This window comes from Poromitra crassiceps, assembly GCF_964638095.1.
Source record: "Poromitra crassiceps genome assembly, chromosome: 3".
Taxonomy (NCBI): Eukaryota; Metazoa; Chordata; class Actinopteri; order Beryciformes; family Melamphaidae; genus Poromitra; species Poromitra crassiceps.
The window spans coordinates 27,847,243-27,874,508 of record NC_139625.1 but is presented as its reverse complement, the minus strand read 5'-3'; the positions used below and the strand labels follow the sequence as shown (position 1 = coordinate 27,874,508).

At 41.2% G+C, this 27,266-nt stretch overlaps 5 protein-coding genes across 10 annotated transcripts in view; 2 read left to right on the top strand and 3 right to left on the bottom strand.

The window, feature by feature from the left end:
- Positions 1-2,857: 2,857 nt before the first annotated feature.
- On the top strand, positions 2,858-4,924 carry LOC310772770 (ubiquitin thioesterase OTUB2-like; the record flags this gene model as incomplete). The annotated part of the gene is made up of 5 exons (XM_083632690.1): positions 2,858-3,193; positions 3,297-3,415; positions 3,511-3,595; positions 4,386-4,580; positions 4,721-4,924. The coding sequence occupies exons 1-5, from the start codon at positions 3,068-3,070 to the stop codon at positions 4,922-4,924; spliced, it is 729 nt and encodes a 242-aa protein (XP_083488816.1). The 5' UTR covers positions 2,858-3,067.
- A 274-nt stretch (positions 4,925-5,198) lies between these two features.
- On the bottom strand, positions 5,199-13,449 carry ddx24 (DEAD (Asp-Glu-Ala-Asp) box helicase 24). Of its 3 annotated transcripts, none has more exons than XM_083632687.1 (9): positions 13,311-13,449; positions 12,019-12,934; positions 11,492-11,902; positions 11,036-11,189; positions 10,409-10,921; positions 8,688-8,763; positions 7,001-7,189; positions 6,788-6,917; positions 5,199-5,440 (listed from the first exon to the last, which is right to left on the bottom strand). In XM_083632687.1, the coding sequence occupies exons 2-9, from the start codon at positions 12,920-12,922 to the stop codon at positions 5,202-5,204; spliced, it is 2,616 nt and encodes an 871-aa protein (XP_083488813.1). In that variant the 5' UTR covers positions 12,923-12,934; positions 13,311-13,449; the 3' UTR covers positions 5,199-5,201. The 3 variants fall into 3 exon arrangements, with proteins under 3 accessions (XP_083488813.1, XP_083488815.1, XP_083488814.1); XM_083632689.1 differs by having other exon boundaries at positions 12,019-12,929; positions 13,311-13,369; XM_083632688.1 differs by lacking the exon at positions 13,311-13,449 and adding an exon at positions 13,137-13,238.
- A 1,452-nt stretch (positions 13,450-14,901) lies between these two features.
- serpina10b (serpin peptidase inhibitor, clade A (alpha-1 antiproteinase, antitrypsin), member 10b) lies at positions 14,902-16,479 on the bottom strand (the record flags this gene model as incomplete). Its single annotated transcript, XM_083632974.1, has 4 exons — positions 14,902-15,093; positions 15,210-15,357; positions 15,485-15,758; positions 15,876-16,479. 4 exons carry the CDS (start codon positions 16,477-16,479, stop codon positions 14,902-14,904), a joined length of 1,218 nt encoding a protein of 405 aa, XP_083489100.1.
- A 670-nt stretch (positions 16,480-17,149) lies between these two features.
- atxn3 (ataxin 3) lies at positions 17,150-23,272 on the bottom strand (the record flags this gene model as incomplete). Its single annotated transcript, XM_083633426.1, has 11 exons — positions 17,150-19,702; positions 19,807-19,877; positions 19,967-20,126; positions 21,109-21,275; positions 21,412-21,547; positions 21,723-21,810; positions 21,896-21,962; positions 22,086-22,171; positions 22,271-22,315; positions 22,413-22,577; positions 23,249-23,272. The coding sequence occupies 11 exons, from the start codon at positions 23,270-23,272 to the stop codon at positions 19,647-19,649; spliced, it is 1,065 nt and encodes a 354-aa protein (XP_083489552.1). The 3' UTR covers positions 17,150-19,646.
- Positions 23,273-23,565: 293 nt separating this feature from the next.
- ubr1 (ubiquitin protein ligase E3 component n-recognin 1) overlaps positions 23,566-27,266 on the top strand; it is a gene marked incomplete at its 5' end in the record, with an annotated part of 52,342 nt that continues 48,641 nt past the window's right edge. For all 4 annotated transcript variants that reach the window (XM_083633669.1, XM_083633668.1, XM_083633667.1 and 1 more), the window contains 2 exons: positions 23,566-23,610; positions 26,502-26,761. In XM_083633669.1, the coding sequence (XP_083489795.1) occupies positions 23,566-23,610; positions 26,502-26,761 (305 nt within the window). The remainder of the gene's footprint in view (positions 23,611-26,501; positions 26,762-27,266) is intronic.

The window sequence follows — 27,266 nt, the reverse complement described above, 5'->3', positions numbered from 1 at the left end:
GCACGTGTGCCTACAAAGAAAATGAATGGGATTATTGGATCCTGTTGACAAATCATACTGCTTGTAAAATGTGTGAAATAATGTAGCTGAGGTTATACTGTACTGTAATATGGTGTAATGCTAAGCTATGCCTGCATTTATCTAATAAATTTTGTATTTGAAGATTAATGTAACTGAAAAAAGCATTTGTGGTTTCATATCTTGATAATGAATTAAAGTTTTTGTAGACTATTCACTTTTCATTCTGTCAGCACCCTAGCACAGTTATTTCCCTTCAATATTATCTACCTCGCAAAACAATTAATTTAAAGAACAGTAGACGTAAGGGATAATGTATATTGAGGCGGTGATTACAGGGGAAATAATGACCGACAGGTGATGATTGTAATGATTCACCTGAAGGTCATTATTTCCCAGTAATCACCGCCTCAATATACATTATCCCGCTTAGAACACGGCCTACAACTAAATCATTCAATAATCTGACAAAAATAATTATTCAAATAGATTTTTTAATAGCGTTTTCAACGACAAAGCGGTTTCATTCGTAATTGGCACACAAGACACCACAGCTGCAACTGGTTGGCCTAATTAGTAGTGTTTGCTGACAAAAAGCTCTTATCAACTGATTAATCCAGGTGTGGCAGAGCAGCGGTCGGTTGTCGAGAAATAATGACCGGTGAATCTTGTTGATTGACCAATCAGAATCGAGTATTCAAGAGAGCCGTGTTCTAAGTAAGGGATAATGTATACTGAGCCGGTGATTACTGTGGAAATAATGACCGACAGGTGAATGATTTAGCCCGACGCGCAGCGGAGGGCTTAATATTCACCTGAAGGTCATTATTTCCAGTAATCACCGGCTCAGTATACATTATCCCGCTTAGAACACGGCCTACAACTAAATCATTCAATAATCTGACAAAAATAATTATTCAAATAGATTTTTTAATAGCGTTTTCAACACAAAGCGGTTTCATTCGTAATTGGCACACAAGACACCACAGCTGCAACTAGTTGGCCTAATTAGTAGTGTCTTGCTGACAAAATGCTCTTACCAACTGATTAATCCAGGTGTGGCAGAGCAGCGGTCGGTTGTCGAGAAATAATGACCGGTGAATATTGTTGATTGACCAATCAGAATCGAGTATTCGAGAGAGCCGTGTTCTAAGTAAGGGATAATGTATATTGAGGCGGTGATTACGGGGTAAATAATGACCGACAGGTGATGATTGAGCCCGACGCGCAGCGGAGGGCTTAATGATTCACCTGAAGGTCATTATTTCCCAGTAATCACCGCCTCAATATACATTATCCCGCTTAGAACACGGCCTACAACTAAATCATTCAATAATCTGACAAAAATAATTATTCAAATAGATTTTTTAATAGCGTTTTCAAGGGCAAAGCGGATTCATTCGTAATTGGCACACAAGACACCACAGCTGCAACTGGTTGGCCTAATTAGTAGTGTTTGCTGACAAAAAGCTCTTATCAACTGATTAATCCAGGTGTGGCAGAGCAGCGGTCGGTTGTCGAGAAATAATGACCGGTGAATATTGTTGATTGACCAATCAGAATCGAGTATTCGAGAGAGCCGTGTTCTAATACAAATTATACAGCACACATTTTCCTTGACGGCTCTTATCTCTCATTTCTGCCAAGCACAGGATATTGCCAATTATGCCCCTTTGCCTATTATACAAACCAAGTGTCAAAACAACGGTGTGTCCTGCAGGTATAGCTGGGTTGAGCTGCTTGGTCAGGGAGACTGTTGTGTTGAATTGTTAAAGTGATAATCTCAAAGACTTTCATGTAAATAAATGTCTGTTAAGTCACTATCTATCTGACAGTGACTTAACACATTGGTGATTGTTTGAGCCTATTGACGGAAGCCTTTGCATTTTCAGTACTGCAGCGTTTATAAACACAATATACTGTTACTGTAGGTTCCCGACAACTCTTGTGTGAAGTAGGATAACAAGCTAGTTTTTTCCGGTCTCTGCTAGCATTACGGGTGGTTATTATTACTATGGCCGGACAAACTGACTAATGTCACATTATGCAACACTGTGCGATCTCACCTGCAATTACCACTCATCGCCATAGGTGTCACCCAAGAGAACAAAACGGAAATCTGAGAGATTATCACTTTAATTTGGACTGTGTGGATTCCCCCTTCTTTGTTCCAACCTAGAGCCGGGTTGTAACATTGTCACAAGCCCCCATATGTTATAATCCGGCTCAAGGAAGAGGGAGTCATATGCCAAAGTAAAACTCAGTATTAGTATCAGTATTAACTGAAACTAAGGAAGAATATAGACAACACAAACTACATTAAACAAAAAGAGCAGAACAAAAGAACAAAACACACACACGCACACACACAGCAAGTGTAGTCAACAATCTTATGAAGCATTAAACAAAGCAGGAACAATAATCACTTTGACAACCAACTTGCTAAGACATTCAAAGAAATGTGGAGATGTGACGCGCCTTGTTTTGCTTCGACTGATAAATAAATTACAAATAAACAAATAATCAAACAAAACAAATACAATTCTTGTAAAAAAAAAATAGAACGACGGCACCGCCTCCGCCAACAAGTCAGCAGTCGACTTGCATGTCTGTCTAGGCTTTGACGTTTGACCAAATGTTAAGAGATTTGGTCAAGGTGTTACTGAGATATGGCGTTACCGAGCTTGAACAATATTATTAAAGCCATAGTTGGATAATATGTAATAAAAATTATGTAGGCCTGTAAGTGCGCAATTCTGACACTGTGGCACGGTACTGTCCCTTTAACGCAACAGAACACGTGGTACTTGCAAATATCCGGTAGTCAGAAAATGGAAACAATGCGCGAATGTTTTGACACACGGCTTGTTTGACGTTTTGGTATTTTGCCAAACTGTTATTTATCTTAAAGTATTACTATCGTGTTGTTGCTCTGTCCTAAAGGCAAGCATGCCTTGGACAACTAACGTTAGGCGACAGAGTTAGTGTGCTACGCTACACAGCGACAGTATGGTATGTCGGGCGTTATGTCAGACAGACACGAAGTTGCATGTTTGGGCTGGCAGACTGTGAAGTTGTTTACAAGCAGCAGATGGAGCCTTCTTATAGGCTCATTTCATGCAGAGAGGACATTTCTTCGCTGTTGCCTGAGCAAACGCCGGGTTCCAAACATAATGTAGGCGGGGATGGGGTACTGCATATGGTCATAGTCACCCCTTTTACTCAGTGGGTCGGGACGGGTGCATACTAATCAGACCTATACATTGCTGTTTTGTTAGGATTTGAGCGGCCAGTTTTCATCCGTGAGAAAGGTCCGCGGGGATGGAAACTGCTTCTACAGAGCCTTCTGCTTTGCACACTTGGAATCGATTCTACAAAATGCCAGGGCTTTGCAGAGGTCAGTCATCATCAATATTGCAATTATGAGTATGTAGCACTGTGACAAAAGAGAATGAGGTGCTCATATCATGTCTTTACTGGTTTCCATTTCAGATTCAAGGACAAAATCATGGAGAGTGAGAAAGATGCAACAGATGCGGGATTTGATCAAAGCTCCTTCAGGGATCGCCTGAATACAGTGAATATCCATTGCGTTTACTTTTCCAAACACATTTTATTTGTATAACCAGGTAGGTCCAGCAAAGAAGAGCTGGGGTATTTGACTCACATAAATCACATGTCGGAGAATACGACAGTACAGCAATCTATCAGGCCACTCCTCAAAGTAAGTTATCAGACAGTAGGAAATTGTAAATAAGCTGTATTAACGGTTAGTTACCTCTATTTCCAGATTGAGTCCCCTATCTACATAATCAATGGTTGTCCACATAGTAACGTTAGCTCATGTGTTTGACATAATACAGATAGGCCCTGGCATACATAGAAAAAGGGGCATAGTATATACATCAAAATGACTGTTTAGTAACTGGCTGGAATCTCAGGATGTATGCGTTTTGGAAATATTTAATTGAAGCAAACCGCAATGAAGAGTGCCCCATAAAGGCAATAAGAGTTCTTAATGTGGTGGGATGGAGATGAGTTTATAGACAAATAGGTATTACGTGTTACGTCCTGTAAGGAGTGGCTAACCTGATGGCAGAATATAGTCTTGCTGGTCGAGGTCCTCACAGTAAAGGGTTTTTATGTATGTCACAAGAATAAAAATCCAACAGATCAGACGCTCTATTTCGGATCCAACACTTATAGGCTACATTTGAATGTTGGCGTGCCACTATTTGGGGATGTGCTAAAGCTGAAACAAGGCTACCTGAAAAGTCAAAATAATAACACCCACATTCACATTTCAAAATGAGCAAGGAGTGAACAATGAAATGCTAAAAATGATAAATGTTTGTGTTGTCTTGAAGTTAATCGATGTTTTGGAGCAGTGCCAGGCTGCTGACAAGCAGGAAGACGCACTGCTCAGACTCTTCAATGAGCCGTCTGCCTCTGATAGCATGGTGCAGTATCTCAGGCTGCTCACTTCAGCACACCTGCAAAACCACGCAGACTTCTTCTGCCACTTTGTGGAGGCACCGAATCTGAAGGTCTACTGTAAACAGGTTAGTGACAAAGTGTTGCTGCCCTCTAGTGACAGAACAGTAGAGCATCTCTCACTACTGTGGTCATTTACAGAGGATTGGTCAAGAACATGCAGCATTTTAGACTGCCAGACTAGATAATGCATTGTGTTTCCATCCAGGAGGTGGAGACCATGGCGATGGAGTGCGATCACGTGGACATCCTGGCTCTGTCGCAGGCCCTGGATGTTGGCATCCACATAGTTTCTATGGAGGGTGATGAACAGTTGGCTCATCACATCATTCCGGAGGGTGCTGAACCCTCCCTGCACCTCCTCTATCAAACAGCCCACTACGACATTCTCTACCCACATCCTCACCCTTGACCAGCAGTCCACTGGGACCCACCTCACGAGGACTATTGTCTGGTAGTTGAAGAAATGCCAAACAGGCTTTAAGAAAGGTTTCTGAAAATAGCTTTTTATAAGATCATGCAGTTTACGGTGATTCAATAACATCAGGTGATATCTTTTTGCACACTGTGCCATAGAAAGTACTCAAAGATGCTTGGCTTCGATAGTTTAAAATTATTTTATGTGTAAAAAATTTTAACAACATAAATCCTGTCACAGATTGCCTTATTTACCATTTACCCTTAACATGTCACTGCTGCTGCTTTTTCTTCTGCTTCCGTTTCTTCATCTCTACGGCGATGCTGGTTATGGCACTTTCCACGCCTGCAAGGGGCATCTGCGGCAGGGAGAGCTTTCCCATTTGGGTGGGGTACTTGGTCTGTATCACATTCTTGAACACAGGCTGGGAGAGCAAATGCTTCAAATGCTTTTTCATCCCCTTCACCATCTTCTGCTGCTGTCTGTCATCCTCCTCATCTCTTCCTTTACCTGAGAACATCAACAGCATATTCAGGGTTTTTCCTGCAGAAAATTACGAGGCAGCAGCCACCTCCATCAAAGTTTATGCCACCTCCAGCTCTGGAAGAAAGCATTTTCGTTGCGCTCTGTGGAGTTCTGTCATTTGTAATTCCGGCATTACGCTGATGTGTTGACAATTTAATGTTAAATATTCTTTAATAAAGTTTTTTTAATTATTATTTAACATTAGAAAGATCACAGGAGTAATTTTATCTTGTTGAAATGTATATGTGCAATAACTTTGAATTAAAAAAGTACTATAGAGCGGCAAAGTGAATGCCTACTTCCTGCTTCAGCACTCACTATACCAAGATTTTCAATAAAAATAGTTTTACTTGTTCAAACCCAACGGTTCAGATATATTTAGAAACAGGAGAGACAACATAACATTTCCCTCAGACCAAAACGTAAAAATTTAGTTTTTTAAGTTTTGGTCCGTTCTATGGTCTCCCCCGATTCTAAATATAGCTGAACCGTTTGGTTTGTACCAAGTACCAAGTAAAACTATTTTTATAAGCATTTTACGAAATCTCTATGGGAAAATAAATGGCTTACAAAAATCTCTGGTACAGTGCTGAAGCAGGAAGTAGTCACTTTGCCTCTCTATACTGCTGGTGCCTGACTTTTACTAAAACTGCGTCATCATTTCAAATAGTTTTTATATGAATTGCACAAAAGGAAAAGAAAATATAATTTTTTACCTAGAAAGACCAGAGTTAGGCGGTCATTTTGACCTTACTGAATTTCCCAGGGCTCTAGGCCTATTTTTTAGTCTATATTTTCACATTTTGGTGGCATTTTATCTTTTTAAAATACATCTTCAAACAATAACTGCATTCTCAATTGGGTATTTATAGAGTTTGGAATCTAGTGGTCAAAATGACCAGTCTAGTAGTTATGGAATTCTGACACTTCTTTCAACTTGTTAAAATGCACATCTGCCACTTCTTTAAACTTGTTAAAATGCACATTTTGGTGTTATTTAATATTTTCAAAAGATATCTTAACACAATGAATGCTGCTGTGTATGGAATTCTGGTCCTTCTAGTGTTATAAAGCAACCTTCTGAGTAGCTTTGCATAATCATACGCACAATCCACATAGAACATTTCTATTTTCATTCCAGCTAAAATAAAATCACTATATCGACCACCTATTGGTAATCAGTGAATTTTTACCTACTAAAATCGGTATCAGTCTTAAAAATCCCATATCAGTTGGGCTCTAGTACCACCTCGGCCTCATTTTGAGCCATGTAAAACCCTGATATTCATCCTAAGCAGCATCATTTATTTATGTGGCTAACATTGGTCTTACCGAGCAAAACATCATCATCCAGGTCCACATCCAGGGCCTCTGCTGCTTGTCTGAACCAGGAGTTGTGATGCTGCTTCTTGCTGTTGTGGAACTCAATCTTCTCAATACTCCTGGCCAAGTTGACCCGCTCCTGTGAAGGCAGACACTCAACATTATACTGAATTCAGAAAAACAGGCACACAAATACAGGAGCTAAATGCCGATTAATCTCACCTTGATGGCTTGCATGCATTTGGTCTGTACAGGGAACATGGGAAGCTCCTCATCCTTCCCAAGAGTCCTGTAGATTTTCTTAAAGTTCAACATGTCGTCTGGGCCTATGACGAGCAGGCTGAGACCCTCTTTGGTGGCTCTCGCTGTTCGCCCACTCCGGTGGACATAAGTCTCAGATGTCCTAGGAACCTGCCATTCACAGGAGGAAGGTCTTACAAACACACTACAGTGAGGCCCTCTTTAAAGCTAAACAAGCAATTAGCACAGCATCTACATCTTAAAGCAAATGTATACTGACTGCGGAGTGTCCGGTGTTCACGGCAAGACCGTTCTCTTCGCAGAGGCACATCCTTTTATGGTAAATGGTGAATTATTTTCCAACCGCCTCCCCACTCTTTCCTTTCACCTTTTTTTTGGCTTTCACAAATTTGTCCCAAAGGTTCTTCCACTTTTGTTTACAGATGTCAGGATCTGTTGACAAAACTCTACCAATTTCCCTCCACAAATTATTAGTCATCTGTAGGTCTTTGTAGTCTCGGGTGGATGAATCATACAAATTTCTGTATTTCTTCTACCAGGCGATGCTCAAACCCATTCATTTTGCACTGATTTCGCCAGTCACTTGGTCAGTTTGTGGAGGCTTCTTCCCTATACAAACCATAGCAAACATTAGCCAATCATAGCCTCGGAATTGACTGCACGAGCTCGCGGCGGCTCCGCGGAGTTAAATTTTTTGAGAGGAGCGCGGAGCTCCGTGCAGTCCCTCCGCAGAGCCTGTGCGGAGCGCCGCGCTCGCCGCACAGAGCCTCCGCTCCGCGAACACCGGACACTCCGCAGTTAGTATAAATTAGTTTTTACTCTTCTGAAGTAGCTGGAACTAGGCAATTGTATTCTTTAATCAACACAACGTCCTGACTCTCTGTGGTCATTGGCACTCTTTGTAAGAGCAGGGGTGTAACCTCGGTGCCCTGGGGGGTGTAACCCCGGTGCCCTGGGGGGTGTAACCCCGGTGCCCTGGGGGGTGTAACCCCGGTGCCCTGGGGGGTGTAACCCCGGTGCCCTGGGGGGTGTAACCCCGGTGCCCTGGGGGGTGTAACCCCGGTGCCCTGGCTAAATTCCCACACAGGCCTTCCTTCAATCATGCCCACCTAATCATCCCTCAATACTTAATTGGCACATTCAGTCCTCAACTCTCCATCGAGATAGCTGATGTGTGGTGAGCGTTCTGGCGCGAACTGGCTGCCGTGCATCACCCAGTGGGTGCTACACATTGGTAGTGGACGAATTGAGTTCCCTCCTCCTCCCACCCGATATGTGAAGCGCTTTGAGTATCTAGAAAGGCGCTATATAAATCCAATCAATTATTATTAATTATGAACAAATCAGACCATAATACCCAAAGATGTTCTTTTAAGTATGCGGCTTGATGTTCCAGATTAGTTCCAGATATGAGAATAAAACTTATCCTACTTCATGTCTCAGTGTTCTATGGTGGTTAGGGTCAGAGGTACGGTTATAGTTCATACCCTTTGTTTACATTTGGATTAACATTTGGGCCTTTCAGTGTTATACTGTATATATCTTCAGAATACTGGTGGTAACGTAATGTTATACTTTAGACATTTATTTTAACAAATGTGATAATTTTCAAAGATGGTAAATTGTAAGGATAACTCAAAAAGCACACCTGGTAGTGAATAACATGCCGAACATTAGGGATATCCAGTCCTCTTGCTGCCACATCAGTTGTCAGGAGAACACAACTGTGGATGAGATTATGAAATTCAAGTGTCAACATGGTAAAGGATTCAACAATGCTGGAAAGCTGAGTATTTGACACAAGATAGATACTGTGTAAAGGAACATATAACATTCAAGACATTCATTGTTTTGTTATAATTATGATCAAAATAATGTACATTTGCAGAAGCAGGTAAAGATCGCAAGTCATGGGGAAAAGTGGCGCAAAAGTGCTCCTGCATATCACAGAAACTACTGGAAATACTCCTTCAGATTTTCTGAACAGGAAAATAAAACATGGCTTAAATGATATAATATTGCGCTTGGATTCCAGTTTTGACGAATATACCTTAACCTTTGCACCTGCACAGTAAGCGCCAAATAAAATCTGTCAATTTTAATATTTTATGATAAAAGCTGTTTTTTTACATACCTTTATTTAAACATTTAAGTCCCACTGATATTAAAAAATATTTTACAAGGGCAACTTGGCCAAGACAGCGCAGAAATAGACATTACAGCATGTAACAAAAAATAAAAAAAATACATAAAATACAATACAGTAAGATAAAATATAGGAAGGAGAGAGAGAGGCAGAGTGTATGAGAGAGTTCAATTTAAAAACTCATTTTGGTTGAGGTGGACTTTGTGTTCTGACTAAAAGTGTACAAACAAAAGTCTCAACATGGAACCTATAGTAGTGCAAAGTGTACTGAACTTCACCATAGGGGTGAATAAATTGACGGCTTTAATATAACAGTGCAAAATTGCTAATTTCTGGAGATATTGAATATGTTATATATACGTATATGTGGTTAACCATAGAAGCCTCGAGGATGGACTACAGGTGAGGGAAAAAAAGCCAGGCCTAGCCAAGTAAAACCTAGCTCCATAACATGACTCTGCTACTATACTCCGTATATTATAATAATATACTCGTACAGCAGTCAGGGTCACACAGCCTTCTTATAGGCAATAAGGGGGAAAGGCTGTTCAAAACGCTCTCCGACGTCCGATTGCAGATCCGAAGATATGATATTCCTCCTACGGAATCCAGTAATTTAGCCGGTGCTGTTAAATGATACTGCTGCGTGAAACAACCATTTAAAGGCAGTCTTTGTACAAGTATATTATTATATTATTTATTACAGTAGCAGGGTCACGTTATGGGGCTAAGTAAAACCCTGAAGCAAATCATAGTCAATAATTATTTATGTTTAATAGGGGTGTCACGATACACTCAGTTCATGATACGATACGATACACGATATTGGGTTCACGATAACGATACTTTAACAATATTTTTGTGCGATCGATTTGTAAGTTGAGGGGGCATCCTCCACGCTAATTTGAGTAATTTCACCATTTTCATCCTCCGTGTCTGTAACGTCCCTCGTCTGTTCAAACAAAGCAATGAAAAGGAGAGCGAGCATGCAATCAGATGCAGATCAGTGCCACCATGTTCAGCTTCTCTTTCTCACGATATGAGATTTCATCTCAACGATACATATTGTCACGTTTTGATATTGTGACATCCCTAATGTTTATCTGAAGCTAATCACAGTCAAGTGTTTCTGTTTAATCATAATTACGCAATAACTAGATAAAGCCAAACCTAAAGAAGCAAACGCATTAAGACAGCAACTCCATGCTGTGTGTATAACTCACCTCTCCCTCTCAGCAAACCTTTCCAGGTTTTTGAGGCGCTGTTTCTGGTGCATGTTGGCATGAAGCGGTAGTGGAGTATGGTCCAGGATGACCAGCAGGGAGTTGAGCCTTTTGATACAGTCTATACTGTTGGCGAACACCATGGTGCGCCCGGGGTACTGGAGCAAGAAGTAATACAGGAAGAAGTCCTTCTCATCCTTTTCGCAGTGGATGAGGGTCTCGGTCAGGGTCTCTACTGTTGCCTCCTTCCTCGTCAGGTCGATGACTTTGGGTTTGGACTTAATCCCCACTTTCTCCATGAGAACCTCTAGCTTGCTCCTCTGGTCCAAATGCTTCTTCTTCTTCTGCAGGAGGCGGGTGGGCAAGCTGTGGGCCATGGTCAGGGTGGCGGAGAACACAAATGTTTGCCTGGTGGGATTGAACTGATCGGTGTTTAGCATCGCCAGCAGACTCTCCAGCTCTGCAAAGTGGCCTCTCTCCACCATGCGATCTGCTTCGTCAATGACAAGGCACCTGTAGAAGGATGTAAAACCACATCCAAAATCAATAAGACTGGATTTTTGATAAACTGTTGACTGAAAAGCAATAGAGGAGTTACCGTAATTGTGACTTTTAACTGTGACTTACTTTAGCTGTTTGAGGTTCAGAAGATGTGGATGCTTCTCCTGGATCAAGTCCCACAGGCGTCCTGGAGTGGCAATAACAATCTCTGGCCTGCGCTTCAGCATCCTCCTCTGTTTGTCTTGTGACATTCCACCCACCACTATAGCGGTTTTTATATCTATAAACCAGTAACATGTAGCTTGAGGTACACATGGATCTGTTTCCAACCCTTATAATGACAATTATCCTATTTCACATCCCACCCAAATCACCCAATTTGTGTCTAAAAGGCAGGAAGTAAAAACAGGTGCCAGCAAGACATTGATTAGAGCCCTGGCACTGGAACACCTAAATGGATTGGAAGTTGGAAACCCTCTGTTCTGCTTGCACCTGCTTTACTTCATGCCCTTTAGAGACAAAACGGGTGATTTGGGTGGGATGTGAAATAGGCTATTAAGGCTAATGTGATCAATGACTTACCAGTGAATTTTGCGACGGCATCAATATGGTGCTTGACCTGAACAGCCAGCTCCCTGGTCGGGGTGAGAACCAGTCCAAGCAGAGGCTGATTCTGACTACCAGCATGTTTTTCTTCTGCTTCAGCAGTGGTGTCAAAGTCAAACTCGATATTGTCAATTACTTTAACACAACCAAGCCTTTCATCCTGAGCCTCTTCTTCAATGACATGTTCATCCTCGCCATCTGTGTCAACTTGATCTGCACTGGCTTCACCCTCTTCTTCCTCGTCGTCCATCTTGTGCTCCTGGTCCTGTTCTGTCGCAGCATCATCAGCACTGATCTCTGTGGAGTCACCCTGCATTTCAGAGCCCTTCTTCCACTCCAGGATGGTGTGGATCATGGGAATACCGAAAGACAGCGTCTTACCGCTCCCTGTAATTACAGTGCACACATTTGCTTCAGTAATGGAAATGCGAGATGGATTGTTATGAGTCAAAAACACAATATAACACATATTCTTGATATATACACACACAACTGAATCTTACCTGTCTCCGCTGCACCCACAATATCCATGTGATCTCTGATGGCTGGGGGCAAAGCCAGGGCTTGAATAGGTGTAGGTGAACCAAATCCCAGGCTGCTCAGTGCCTTTAGTACTGGGGAGGGAACGAACAGGCCCTTCCACGCACTCACATCAACATTTTGCTCAACAGAACCAGAACCAGAACCATCTGACCAATTCTTTTGATTGGTCTGTTTTTTGGGACACTTTTCCATTTTGTCTTGAGAGGGTTGCTCTTTTGCTTCAACCTGAACATCTGTGGGAGACTCCAGCTCGGGCTGTGCTTCTGGGATTGTCTCCTTTTCTGCCTGCTGCTTATTTTTCCTTTTCTTCTTCTTTTTGTCATTCTTCTTTGTAGTCTTTGATTGTGACTGGGCATCAATTTCAGAGCAAGCAGCTAAATCTGTTGGCTCTTCTTTAGAGGCCTCACCCTCTCCGCTCTCCCTACCTGTATCCACCTCCTCCTGTTCCACCTGCCCATCTTCAGGAGGAATGGAATCATCTTCAGGAGGAATGTCACACAATTTGGTTGATTTCTCTCCAGACAGTTTCTTCTTTTTCTTCTTCCTCTTCTTTTTAACTGGTTTCTTAGATGTTTCAGATGTACTCCCTTCCCCTTCGCCCTCCTCTGCCTCGCTGGCTTTTCTTTTCTTGGCCCTTTTCAATTCCTTTGCTGCTTTAGCTGCAGCCTTTTCCGTGTCTACCAGGCGGTAATCTGTCAGCTCTTCAAAACACACCAGACCCCCCATGGCCTCCTCGGAGAAGAGACTGGGGTCGAGCTCTACTGCTTTCCATTTGCCTTTCATATGTATGCTCACTTTGTCTGACTTCAGTAGCCTGGGCCTCGACGATCCACGCTTGTTTTTCATCTTCATCTTCATCTTCATGTCTTCACTGTCCTATAAAACAGCATGGGTATATTATTCAGTACAGTTACTCGGGCTGTTCACGCAAACATATAGCATGTTAGCTAACTGTTTCACGTTTGCTTAAGTTAGCAACTGTGTTCCGCATCCGATCCAAATCATGAAAAAACGTTAACATATTGAATCATACAAGAACTATAAGAGTCACTAGGAAAAACAACAACTTGCCACCTACCTTGAGACGCTACCGGTTATTGAAATACCGAAATATTAGTTAGTCAACTTGAGTACACACACGCATGACATGAGGGCGCAGCCATTACCAGTTTGATCACGTGGTTCGAAAAACTTTATTCGTCAGACAACGAACGGACAGACAGACAGACACACACGCGGGCATTAAACTCACCTTATTTCTGCACTTTGAAGTCACAGGTAGGTGAGCGGTTTTTATAAAATACAAAGTGTGGTGAAATCATAGGGTGAAATGCAGCTACTTTTTGCTCGCCCAGCGTCTGTCAGCCGAGACATGCGCACTGGATGGAAACATTCTTCTTCTTCTTCTTCTTCTAGTGTTTTATGGCGGTTGGCAAACAAAGGATGGAAACATTTCTTCTTCTACCGACATTTCAAGGTGCCGCCACAGCCCTCGACCGCGATGCAGCGCCAGAGTGCTGCGTGGTGGGCGCACCTCGAAAATGAGGATAGCTCAAATTAACCTCGCGTCACCAGGCTCTTCTCGGCGAGAAAGAGCCTGGCTCCCGCCCACAATTGATTTTGTCACCCTACTGGTACCCTACTGGTTCCCGCCTAGAGCCCGCCCTAGACCGGATGGCAGCGTTTCTAGCTCGTCAACTTTCACGTTAACTTGACAATTTGACCCAAGTATCAGAATCCTCTTTCACCGTTTTGACCGGTGTGTCAGGCGGTGGTGGCGGAGATGCCATATTGCATAAACGTTTTGTTTTATGTAACGCTAGCTTTGTTTTGATCATCAGACTCTAGTTTAGGTAATATCACCGCGTCAAGCTAACGGCAACAAAGACGTTGTTAGGCGCATTGCCATCCGGTGTTAATTCTGGGTCCGGGGTTTACGCCCCCATGACAAAAAGCGGGGTGGAAGGCATAGGTGGAAGGTGCCCAGGCTAGCTCAAATACTTGTCAAAACAGTGAGTCTGTGCTCAATTTTCAAAATAAAATAAAAATAATTACACAATTATTCCTTGAAGTTAGCATGTCTGCCTATCATAAGAATATGGGGATATTTGAATGAGAGGGACGTTGTGTGTGACTGCGACACCAAACCACAAACCATGCAGCACCTCCTGATATGCCCCCTGCTGGAACACCCCTGCACAACATCGGACTTGGCAGAGTTTAATGAGAAAGGACAGCAGTGTTCAGCTGTGGCGGAAACACATTTAGCATTATAACTGACATTTCTTTGTGGACACGATAAGAAGAAGAAGAATATGAATTGTGTGTGAGTGCGACTTGATGAATAACCTCGCTGATATTGAGAGGGGGGGTGAATATGAAAAGTAAAGGCATAACATTATAGGCTATAGGCTATTTGATGTAATATTCTCGCTGAAATTAATGCAATCTGCTACACTACTTGTTAATATGAGAGTAAAGGCTACTAGTCATTATGCTAAATTACTGTGTGTGCTTTAGGGCCACAAGTGAAAAATGTAGGCCTATTTGAGTTCTGAGTTTAAAGTCAGAACTTAAAGACCCCCACCACAACCCACCCCCCCCCCCCCCCCCCACCCCCCCCCCACACACACACACACACACACACACACACACACACACACACACAAAAGGGGTCTCAAAGTGGGTAGGCTAGATAGACCATCACATATATGGCAACTTTTATTAAGGTTTTATAACTGACCTGTATTCCATTCACATTTCGGATACAAAAATACATAATTTTGTAGCAATTTGGCAGCAATGCCTGAGCGAGTACTCCAGTGCTGAATCAATACAGCCAGCTAGTTTTTGGTGGGATCGATCACCCTTCCCATGAACAGCAAACTGTTGGTGTCTTCATGGTAGATGAAGAAGAAGAAGGGTCTGTTGATGATGAAGGTCTTGGGTAACGAGAATGCAGTGATGCCGGTTGTTGTGGCAGCTGCTGCTGTGGTTCCTGTCTCATCCACCTCAATCACAGCCTTGTGCAGCACCTGGATTATTTACATAACAGAGAGAAATTAATTATCTATTGAGTCTAGAATGATAAATACCTTGTTTCACATGTATAAAAAAATAACAGCTCAGTAAACATAAGACAAAAACTAACCTCTGACACTTTGAGGCCCTTGTCCTTACTCAACCTTGTCAAATTGGCTGAATCACTGAAGACACTGGCAACACCCAAATCTGGTAGAAGATCATGCAGGGAATAGGACTGCACCATCTTGAACTTGGGCATGTTGACTTCAAGTTTCCTACGAACAAGAATGTCCCAATGTCCATATCATACAGCGGACCAACATATTTATAGACCATGTGTGCTTCTCAGTATCTCAATGTCAGTAGCCGATACTTTTTCACTCAGTGTCTGTGTGTACATACATTTTTTGCAGCTTTTTGATCCAGGACTGGAATCTCTCAGCAGTGATCACATCATCAATTAAGGTGTAGTCCACACCTTTGTTGGGCAGCAGAATGAGCATGGCAACACCTTCCTGGTACGGCACCTTCAGCACTTTGGTGCCAAGGTGAACATCTTCCATCGTGTAGAACCGATCCTCTTTAAACATCATCGGCACCGGGACAGTATTGTAGTTGTCAATGTAGAAGGGTGCATTCTCTGTGTAATTGGGGTTAAATGGCATCTGCCACGCTCCTGTGGAGGAAATTAAGTCCGTTTAATCTATAGGCTTAAAGTCCAATGAGAAAACATACATAGGAGACACAGAGAATGCTCTGACATCTACCAACCCTAACCCCATCACCAACTTACCCTGAAAGAAAATTGTGTTGATTAACATGAGCTTGGTCAGTGCATCCAAGCTGGTTATCATCTCTGGCACTTTGTTCCCAGTCTTGTGCATGATGTACTCATTAATTATGCAGATACTGGCTTTCGTGTCTCTGAAGTCTACATTGTTGATGTCGGCATTAAAAAACTTCTTGATCTGGTCTTCAAATGTCTTCTCTACGTCAAAAGTCTGCTGAACAAAGAGGGATGTGCTCTGGTCCAGTTCCATTGATCCATTCTGTGTGATGTTTCCATGAAGGAGATGGAAGAGGTTTGGAAGGAGTTCTTGTTGGCCATTCTGCTCTAGCTGGTCCAGATTGAGCCCCTTCAGTATTTCCTCACGTGTGGCACCATCAGAGGCCATAGAGAGGATAGCAAAAGTGGTCGAGATGCTCAGGGGTGAGAAAAAGATGTTATTGTCGTGGTAAGTGGATATTTTTCTGTACAGGCTCATTGCAAAGTCCATATTTTTGAAAGCAAGGTCTGTGATGGTGGCACTCTGCGATTGCGTTTGGTAAACCGGTGTTAGGATGCACATACAAGTTAGGATGAAAATAAATCCCATCTTAATTTTCTTTACTGCCATCGTTTCTTCCTGGGAAGGTTTACGCTCCCAACTTGAAATGCTGTAATATAAATGTCAAAAGGTTTTCAGGAAGCATAAATGAACAGTCACTTGAAAACAAATACTTCAGAGGCACGATAAAGCAGATACACACAGATAAACACTTAGCTGGATTAAAACTGATTTTCCTCCATCTACATAAACAGCATAACCACTAGAACAAATTATGTTTAAGACGCAGTAGACAGCTGTGATTTAAATGATTTCTTTTCTTGATAAATTGTAATTGACATACATACCACTCAGCTTGAGTATCAGCAAGATGTTACATCTGAAAACTCTGTCTATTATTTGGGGAAACAAAGTGCAAGTGTGCTCTAAGAGTTATATATTAACCATGGTGAACAGCTGTCATGTTGATCTACATGGATTTAGAACTGTTTTTCTAACGTTCAAGGCCTTACCTTCAGATGTGGAGTGTAGCTATAACAAGACTGACTAACAAGTACACTTTGAATTAAACACTACTAGAAATGACATGAGAAACTTCAGTAGGAGTGAATGTCACTTTAATCCTGGAAAAAAATCTAATAAAGTAAATGAAAGTCATGTGCTGTAATAACACAGATATAAAGTATAAGAAAAATGATTACTTAGTACCTATTGTAAGAATGTAAAGAAGTGAGTGAAAATAATGTAATCAAATAAAACCCAACTACCATTGATTTATATTATTTCACAAGTGCAGTTTGAATTTAAAAAAAAAAGCCTAACAAACCCAGAGAAAATGTCAAAGAAGAAACAAAAACAAGAAAAATAATACAATTATGGAATTATCCTGGAAGTCAACCAGCACAAGATGACAAGTCATGCTTTAAATGATGTATCATGTTTTTGTGGAGGCATCTGTTGTGAGGACAAGGGATGTATGCTGAACTTTGAATGGTATGTATCCATTCCATGAAAACAGAATAATACTAAACAATATTGATTGCTGTAACGCTGTATTGAGATCCATTCATCAAAATAGTCTTGCCACCACAAATTGTAGTTTGTAGGACCAATCAATGTTTGTAGAACAAAATCAGCCATGGTCATAATGAAAAAATAAAAAATAAAAAATACAACGAACTCTTAAAAAGTATTATGCAATGACACATTTTTGATGTCTTGAGTCTATCCTCTTTCCACTTTGGATTTTAAATGATACAGATTACAAGATTAAAGTACAGTCAGCTTGAATTGAAAATGTATTTTCCTCAATTTTCTGAGGAAAAGCTAAAGATATTCAACCATTTTTGTGCAGTATATGTCCTCACTCTAAAGCAGCACTTTGAGGTATCGAACGTCCAACAAACCATCAAGTGCCTGCAATTGAGCTTCACATGAGGCATTAATGTAACACCTTCTTCATAATTTCCCTATCAGGTTAATGATGAACACTGATGAGAAACAACTGATGAAGTCATATCCCCATTATGCAAAACCATTATGACACCTCAGACCCTTTTCGATTTGCAGCGACGTATCCATACTTTTTGCCAGACCCAGGAGGGCCGGCCTAGAAGCAGCTCATAAGAAATGAAGAATTGAACATGAACTGTTCATGTTTTGGGACTGTGAACTTAGTGAACTAGTTAATTTTAAAGGTATACTATGCAACTCTTTTAGGGCTCTTCAAACGTGAACAAACTTTTTCCTTTTTTTTTTTTTTACATCTTAAAGTCATATTCTTGAAGAGTAGGACTTCTAGATAGACAATGTGCTCTTTTAATTATTATTATTTCACCGTAACTCAAAACACAAGCCTGTTTTGCTCCAATGTTTACAAACAATACAACTGTAAACAAAACATTTATGGCTTTTTTCTAGTGTATAGCTAATACTAATTTTTAGCACTTACAAACTGATATTCCTTGTATCAAGAGCTCTGTTCAAGCTAAAATATACTTTAAAATGTAAAAAAGAAAAAAAGAAAAATTTGAAGGGCCCCAATTTTTCTTATACATAGATTAGTATACGTTTAAAGCTGTGTGAACTGAACTTTGAGCTTATGTGAACTTGCACAACACTGAGTGGCAGCAGTCTGGGTCCGGCTTAACTAGGCTTGCCTAGTCTTGTTTTCCTAAGACTCAAGATTCAAGACCCATAGTAGAAGTAGTAGACCCATAGTAGTTTTAAATTCTTAATGTGAGCAAAGTGAAGTTCTCTTGACTTTGGTGTTACAACGTTTTCATCTATCAGCAGTGATTCGATTGTGATTATGGACTGCAAACTTCATCCATCATTGTATATGAATAATTGTGGGCAATATATGAAAAAATATACAATTTTCTCTATCAACATGTACAAGTAGCTCTGCAGTTATTTTGAGAGCACCCTTAAATCAAGGGTTTTAAGATATATGTACTTTAAGGTATAATTCTAAACTCAAAAGGTAACATCAACATCAAACATCAAAAATGTGTTGTCTAAATACCTTTGGAGTTCACTGTAAAAGACAAATACCATTATTAATGATGTCAGGATAAAGTGACCCATACATTAGTGGTGGTTAAAAGATATTTCGGTAGATTGCAACAAGAAATGACTTCAAAACTACAATATTCTGGTGGGGTGGAGTGGGGTACAGGTGCGGGGCTGGATCACATGTTAGGACCTACAAACCCAGGTACAATCAAAGGTAGGAGGCTTTGTTACTCACTATCAAGAGTCTACCTGTGGTCTAACTAGTGGTCCCTTATGGCTTCCACAGAACACCCATCATGGTTTGTTTCCACCCCCAAACAACCAAACACCATTTGTACGCTGAAGATACTTTTCCATCTTTTGCAGGTAAAAACAAGTAAGAATAAAACAAAACATTATAAATTAGAAATCGAAGGCGCTATGGTAAAAATGCCATTACAGACTTGGATCAACGGCATCAAGAGTTCTGTATTCACCCTTTTCCCAGCCTCAGTGCCAGTTCAAAGTTAGATTAGACTAACTTGTTGCCTTTTCTTTGTTGTTATTCTCTTCTCTATAGCCTGTCAGCGAACTAACCAGGGGAAATGTGTCAGCCTTCTGGCTGGCCTTGTGTTCGCATGTGCAAAAGGTTAGAAGAAGGAGCAAAGCTACCCCTTGGCGAGGTTGCCAATCCAGGCAGGTGGTAAACAACATAGGCCATCGGAAGACCTTCCTCCACTTCACTGGCTGGGTTTGTGTTGTTGTGGACCATCTTCAGAGCCACTGCTCTTTGATCCTGAAGAAGGTGAGAGAGATTAAGTCTGAGTCTTTGAGTCTCAGATGGCCTATTTAATCAAATGCTTTCATCAGTATGCAAGATGAGAATATACATTTCTTTACCTGAGCCCCCCGACAATTTACTGTCTGCTTGTTGAGGAATGCTGGGCTGAACTTGTTGCTGCTGTGACTGCCTAAGTGGTCAGCAGAGGAGATTTGTATTGAAATCTATGCAGCTATTTTCCATACTCCGACATCCTGTGTCATTACAGTTGGAACTTACCGATCAAAGTAGGCTTGTCTCCTCCTCCGCAGTTCCTCAGCTGTGAGTGCCTCAGTCTGGGCGCCTCCTGTTCCTCCTCCTGCAGCGCTCCCTGCTGCCTGGACACTGACCTTCACATTTCCCACTTTGGACTCCGAAGGCTTGTTGCTCATCACTGCTCCTGGAAAATGATAGAAGCAAAAATGTCCAACATTCATCTGCTGTAACTTTTTCTTTCCAATTACAAAATGGAGAAAATAAGGGAAAAATGATATAGCGCACTGATCTGATGTCACAATGTCTATGACATCATCAGTAATCGGTGACATTATTGACCAAAATCCTCTTATGACATCACTGATGTCATAGGCACTGTTTATGTCATAGGCATTGTGACATCATCAGTGATGTCATAGGCATTATGACACCGTCATCAGTGATGCGAAGTTGGACAATTGTGTGCTGTGAACATAACAGACCCAATACTCATCAGTGATATAATCAAAGCTATATGAACCTGAAGCAGTTGTACAGTATAATGTGCAGATATTGATCCCCCAAGCTTCAAGTCGATCTGGTTTCATACATTTATTTTTACAATGCAATTAATTTGGACAAACTAAAATTATTCATACTTATAAATTATCCTTTTAGTTCTGGAGAGGCTCTGTTGTTGAACAAGTCAAGTCAAGTCACGTTAGGACTTCACAGAGAATATGTCTAGCTAAATCTAGCTGACACAAGAATAGCAATTACAGTAGTAATCATGACAACATGATTGAACAATCATATGATAGAGAGAGACAGAAAGAGAAAGAGAGGGAGAACAGGATTTTAAAAACAAATTAAGCATCACAAGACAATGCTGCCTGCCTGCAGTTACATTTGTTGCCTGTTGGCTTACATTTCTGAAATAACTGAGTACAATTACTGGTCTCTGACACTGGCACGATTGTTGCTTTTGAATTCCGATACCACAGTGTCAGTTTTCTCATTGAGAGGAAATATACTACAGACAAAAAGGATGATATGCAGCAAATGTTGTGGGTTGGATACAAACCAATAACACTGCAATTATATAGTTGCCAGCCCAGCAATGCCGGGGAAGAAGTGAGCGCTATGTTTAGGGAACAGTATTTTAAACCGTTTGAATGACTCCTTACCCTGCATGCTGAGCTGTATGGCCCTACGAAGGTCAGCCTCTTCATCTTCCACATCCATGTCCTGTCGGCTGAGTGCCAAGACCTTCCTCAGCTCCTCCTCATCTTCATCTACAGGCTCATCCTCCAGACCCACCCCCATTTCCATCTGGCCCAGAGCTGCTGATCTGCTGCTCAGAGTAGAAGTGAGCACAATAAAGTCATTTCAAAAACAAAACCTGAATCAAAACAAAGTTTAGCCAACTTGAAGTGGAGTCTAAGTGATAAATCATTGTGGGTCCGTTATTCAGTCTGCACATTCCCTACCCTTGGCCACTACTTGACTGGGCCTCATCCTCTCCGATAAGTCTGGGCCGTTGCAGCTGCTGCACTCTCATGATCCCAAGAATCTGCTCCGCTTCACACTCGGGGAGGTTTCCTCGAATCACAAATATGGAATAACCTGCACAAAGACAATTTCTGTACTCTTCTCTGCATGACAACATGTGAACATACAAGGTCTACAAAGGCAAATGTGTTTTAAAGGTTAAAGACCATATCCAGGGTTTAGATTTAATATTAACAACAATTATGCCCATAAATGCTATACCATCCACAAGTCATGCAGTAAGTTTTACCTTCCTGTTGTAATTGTGCAAGGAAAAGGGCTAGATAGGTGTCTGATATCAACTCTGGTCCAGTCAAGAGTGAATTCAGGTTAAACCACTGCGGAAAACGAGAGATAGAGAGAAGTAAATCAGGCTATATAGTCTTTTTACTGAAGGCACACACTGTCATCTGGAACTCATACCTGTTGTCCAAGTTTACGTATTGTGAACCAGTGCTCCTTGTAGTTGCAAATAAAGGCTTTCTCATTTCTGAAACATGAAAGTAGGATAACTTAGAGAAAGACACATGAGCTCTAACAATCAAACTATTGTAAACTGAAAAGTATGTATGTGAATATAGAGCCCACATAACTTGTTGATTAAGAAAATTACATTGGATTTATCATTAGACTCTGATACTCCCGGCTGTTGAAGAGGATTAGCTCCAAGCCCCACACTCCCAGAGCATTGCTAATAACCTGGAGGTATTATATGACAAGGGAATTATATATTAGACTCATAATGATTAATGAGATGTAACTGAATAACAATATGAAAAGTAGATTTCTAAAACTCACTTGTATTGAGAAGAAACCACTGTCATCCATGTTTCCAGATGGTTGCTAAAATACATAAAAGGGACATGAACTTCGTGACAATTCTGTTAACAGTCATGTAAAAAAAATGACTGTTGAACCAACAACATGTGTGTCCCCTCACCTGTAAGAAGGTCCTGTACTCCTCACTGGCCATACCCCCTTCTGCCATTCTCATCCGCTCCTCTTCATCAAGCTGATGAGCAATTGAGGACAGATCCACAGGCGTGAAATACTCACCTTGCAAGAGGTTGTTGAGACAGTGCTGGGCACAAAGCGAGCCCTCTTGCTGTAAACAAAGAATTTACAGTTAGGTCTAACGTTACTGTAGACTAGAGCCACCACCGGACCAAATAACTGTCCTAATATGACAAAGAAACAAAACCGTTCACGTGTAGCTTAACAAATCAATTAACGCTAGCTTCTTAGCAAGGGTGGGGCAAAAGTCATGCACAAAGTACAGCAGCTAGCTTCATTAGCGTCCGAGTCTGGTTGTTTCGAACCTAGGATCTCTCGGCCCCCACGAAAGGAGGGGAACTGCATCATGCATGTCTTAATATCCACTGGACTGGGTCAGCCCGCTAGCCGCGCGGACGCATTTGCCTGCTCTGAATGTAGGCCCACACTATTATAAAACGTAAACGTATCTATTCTAACGTTAGTTCACTTTGACTTATCACCTAGCTTAGTTCACTTAATAAAGTAACATGTTAGCAGTTGTTTTGCATGGTTATTGCTAGCCGAAGAGAACTTCCCATGTTATCTCACTAGCAGGTGCAATTAGCTTGCATTAGCTGTCTGGCCAACAACAACATTGGCAAATAACGTTACCACCACAAATGACCCAACACCGGCCAGATAGCGAAGCAACATACATTGCGGACGTAAGAGCTAAAGCTGTCAGAATAAACAAGACGCATTTTAGTGGTTAAATATGTTAAATACGACGGATAAACTTACTTTCTCGTGAAATATGGACTCCATAGCTTTCTGTCAAACATTCAACTTTGACCCTTAACCCTCCTGGGTTCATCACCATAGCCTATCAGCTTCCAGGAGTTTGTTGTTGTTGTTGTTTACGTTATACAATTCAATCTTTTGACGCATTTTCAAGTAGCGTTAGCAAAAATGAGCCACTTTGTCAAATAAATGTCAATTTTAATTCATAATCGAATGCATCAGTCTATTTGACATTTTATGTTATTTCTTAATTCAGAGTCGTAAACGAGACTACGAGGATCTCCTCCTAGCGACACCTCCTTTACGGCAGATGGAATATGGCGGAAGGTGAGAAATTCCCAAACGGGCTGGAGCTCAGCAAGGTATGCTTTTCGATCAATTTGACAGTTGATACTTACACATAGCGGATAGTACGGAGGATAGAAGATCATGTATTTGTACTTACAGTATAACGTTAGTTCAAACGTTAGAGTGGAACGTTATTTTACTTGGAAGCTAGCAATCGCAGCTAGTGCCTGTGCTAACGTTAAATGGTTAAATCTCTCTGCAGTATGTAACCGTAATTAAACGTTACCAGACAATGCTGCATTATTGCTCACCAACATAGCAGTGTATGGTAATATTGAGTGAAGACTTGTGACGATAGACAACATGGTGTAAATATGTCTGTCTGATATTTGGTGGACGCTTTGTGGCCAAAGCGCCTCACCATTGCCAGTCCATCCATACAGGCCGATTGTTGTCAGACCCCAAAATCGGTCACGGTCAGAGTCCTGATTCAGCTAACACAGCATACTCACGTGTAAGTGAAAGTGTGCTGTTTAGTTATTATGGTTAAACTTTCATAAACGCATTGAGTCTTGTTTTTTTTTTTTTTACTGTTACCAAAGACCATCCTCCAGTCACTGCTTGGATATTTGTTGTCAATCCAAATTGCACCCTCTTTTCTTTTGAGAAATTAAAAGGCCTTCTCATTAACATGGTATCAAGCTAATTTTGGTTTGCACTGTCTGTGCCTTATGCAATATAAACATATGCCAGTATCAATAGTGATATTAGTTGTCAGGCGTCAAAACCAGTGGTTCCCAAACTTTTTCACATCAAGGACCCCTAAACTAACACACCACAGACCATTTGATAAGATTTTTTTCCCCATGGACCCCCTGATAATATATATATATTTGCTTTTAGATGTTTTAATTCAGGAAATATATAAAACCAATGACCAAATAGTCATATATTCTGTTATTATGCTACTTATGAAATATCGATCGAATTATACTAGTGAAAATAAATTGTTCAACTTTTACCCGAGGGTTTCCCTGGAACCCCCCAAGGACCCCCACTTTGAGAACCACTGGTCAACATTTGCAATATGCAGTGTGTACATTTGTTAGAACAAAGAAAACATTAAGAAAAAAATATACAAATTCTCACAGGATTTAGAGCAGGCATGTCAAACATGCGGCCCGGGGGCCAGATCCGCCCCCCTCAAAGGGTCCAATCCAGCCCAAAGGATGACTTTGCAAAGTGTGAAAATTGCACTGAGAGGTCCTTCAATCCAATGTGATGCACTTGTGAATGCTAAGAGGTACTAGGTTTCAGGAGCAAGTTAAATATTAAGTTGCCTATTCATGTTCTCTGTATTAAAGGGATACACCACTTTTTCGGTAGTTTATCATGACACCACTGATTACAATTGATGGCAACTGTGCAATTCTCTAGTCCATAGTCAAGCAAAGGTAATGAAAATAGCAGACAAATTAGTTAATGACTAAATGGTGATATTAGACACACAGCACATATTTTCCTTCCATGAACTTGCACTTTATTATACAACCTAAAAACATTGTAACTCACCATTATGGGAGCCCTGGGCTCCCATAATTTTTCATTTTGGCCATTCCCTTTTTATCATTATTCATTTTGGATTGAAAAAATGCTAAATTAACTTTGAAAAGTAAAATTCAAAGTTCAAAATACAAAATTGAAAAATGAAAAATGGAAGTCACGTGACCATTTGAGGGTATGCCCATCATATAAGGTACGCCCACAGACAGACAGAAAATGGAAGTAAATTGCTGAAAGTCAAAATAAAAGTACCGGTATCCTGTGTTAGGCTCAGTTAAATAGTGTTAGCTAACTTCATGATTGCTACTATGGATATCAATTTTAGGTATTGTTTCTCAGCCCAGAAACTGTCATCGACCCGCGCTTCTGTCTGTCAATGGGCGTACCTTGAAATGTGGCCTGAAATGTTAATTTTGCATTTTTCCAATCCAAAATGATGAAAAGGGAATGGCCAAAATGAAAAATGGGGTCAGACTTTGATAGTTTTTGTGTTTTTCGATTCTGTTTGAAAATTGATTTTCAGCTTCAATTTTATTTTATATTTTCGTTCTTCAATTTAGATTTTTGACCATTTTTCATGTCTGAATTAGAAAGGAAAAAGGAATTATACTTTAGTACCCCGATCGTGATGTGTATAGTTCATAGATCTAGTCTCTTCATTACAGAAATATATAATATATATTCTGCTTACAGGTCACTAAATAGTAGAATACTGCTGCTTAAATACAATAGCCCATCTATACCAACATCATGTCCAGGGGAGAACTCAAAGTAGCATTTGCTTTGTAGGCAACTAGGCATAAACAAAAGTAAAATAACAAGGGAATTTCCTAACTTTGATTGGAATGATGTTCAGCCAAGACAATACTTATAGCCCTAAAGAAGGACTCACACACATCATCGTGTTCAGTACAGCTTGACAACTCCCTACATTTTTTAAATCTAAAATAGTAGCCGGCCAGATAGAGGCCAGTAGGTGGCTATTTAGCCTGCAGCTGGCGCTTGGGGAACCCCCTGCATACAGCGATTTTTGTCATTGGCTGTTGTGCTCTCTTGTACGCTTATTGTTGGAACACATTACTGTACCTATGTCACAAAATACACTCGTGAACATCTGTGAATTATTGGCCCGTAATTTTGAAATAATTTGTCCTTGAAAAGTCCTTGAAATGTATCACTACAAAACAGTGGCAACCCTGTTAAAGGTAGTAAGCTGAATTTTTCTGAACAGAAAAAGTGGAATCGATGCATCCCTATGATAATAAAGGCTAGGCCTCCACCTAATCATGGACACAAGCAAAGATTCAAGGCTAATCCATTTGCTAATCCGTGATTAGCTGGAGACAGATGTGAGTTAATGCCGTCAATGCAAAGCAGCGTTCTCTCTTCTGTTGTGCTGTAGGAATGGCGGGACGCTGTGGACAGCGGGGCCGAGCTGCTCCGCTACCTGAAGGAGCAGGTGCCACAGATTTACTGCCTGGAGACGGAGTCCAGCCCTCAGGAGGAGGAGGCGCTGGTGCAGAAGCGGCTCCTCCACCCTCTGGAGTGCTTCCTGTTTGGAGAAGACCCTGGGGAGGGCCTGGAGAAGCTCAAACAGGGCAGCACCTCCTCCCAGCTCTGTGGACGGGTCTTCAAGGAGGGGGAGACGGTCTACTCCTGCAGGTCAGCATAGACCCTCAGATCTGCTACAATAATCATCACCCCCCAATAAAGTTCCTAAAGTCCCCCTGAAATGAATCCCATTATTTTTTACTTCCTGGAAAACAGAGTGTCTTTCATGGTGACCTCATGCCGCATTAGTAGGCATAAATATAATTTTCTAACCAATAAAATCAGTTTTTTTTAACGTCCTGTCCATCTGCACCCCTCCCATCAAATAAAACTGCCTTTCTCTCCCTGACTCATATTCCATTAGTTTAGACCAGGGGTTCCCAAACTTTTCCATCCAAGTACCACTACGTACCAAACCAAATTTCCCAGGGACCACTTCCACTGCGTATACCAACCCCATAAAATAAAATAAGATGATTTAACCATGCAATAGCAGCAGCTAGGCTAAATGACAATATAAGGCTACTAGCTGGTTCAAAACACACGGACACACACACACACACACACACACACACCTGCCAACCTTAGGCTGTGAAAAAGAGGACCCCATTTTTCC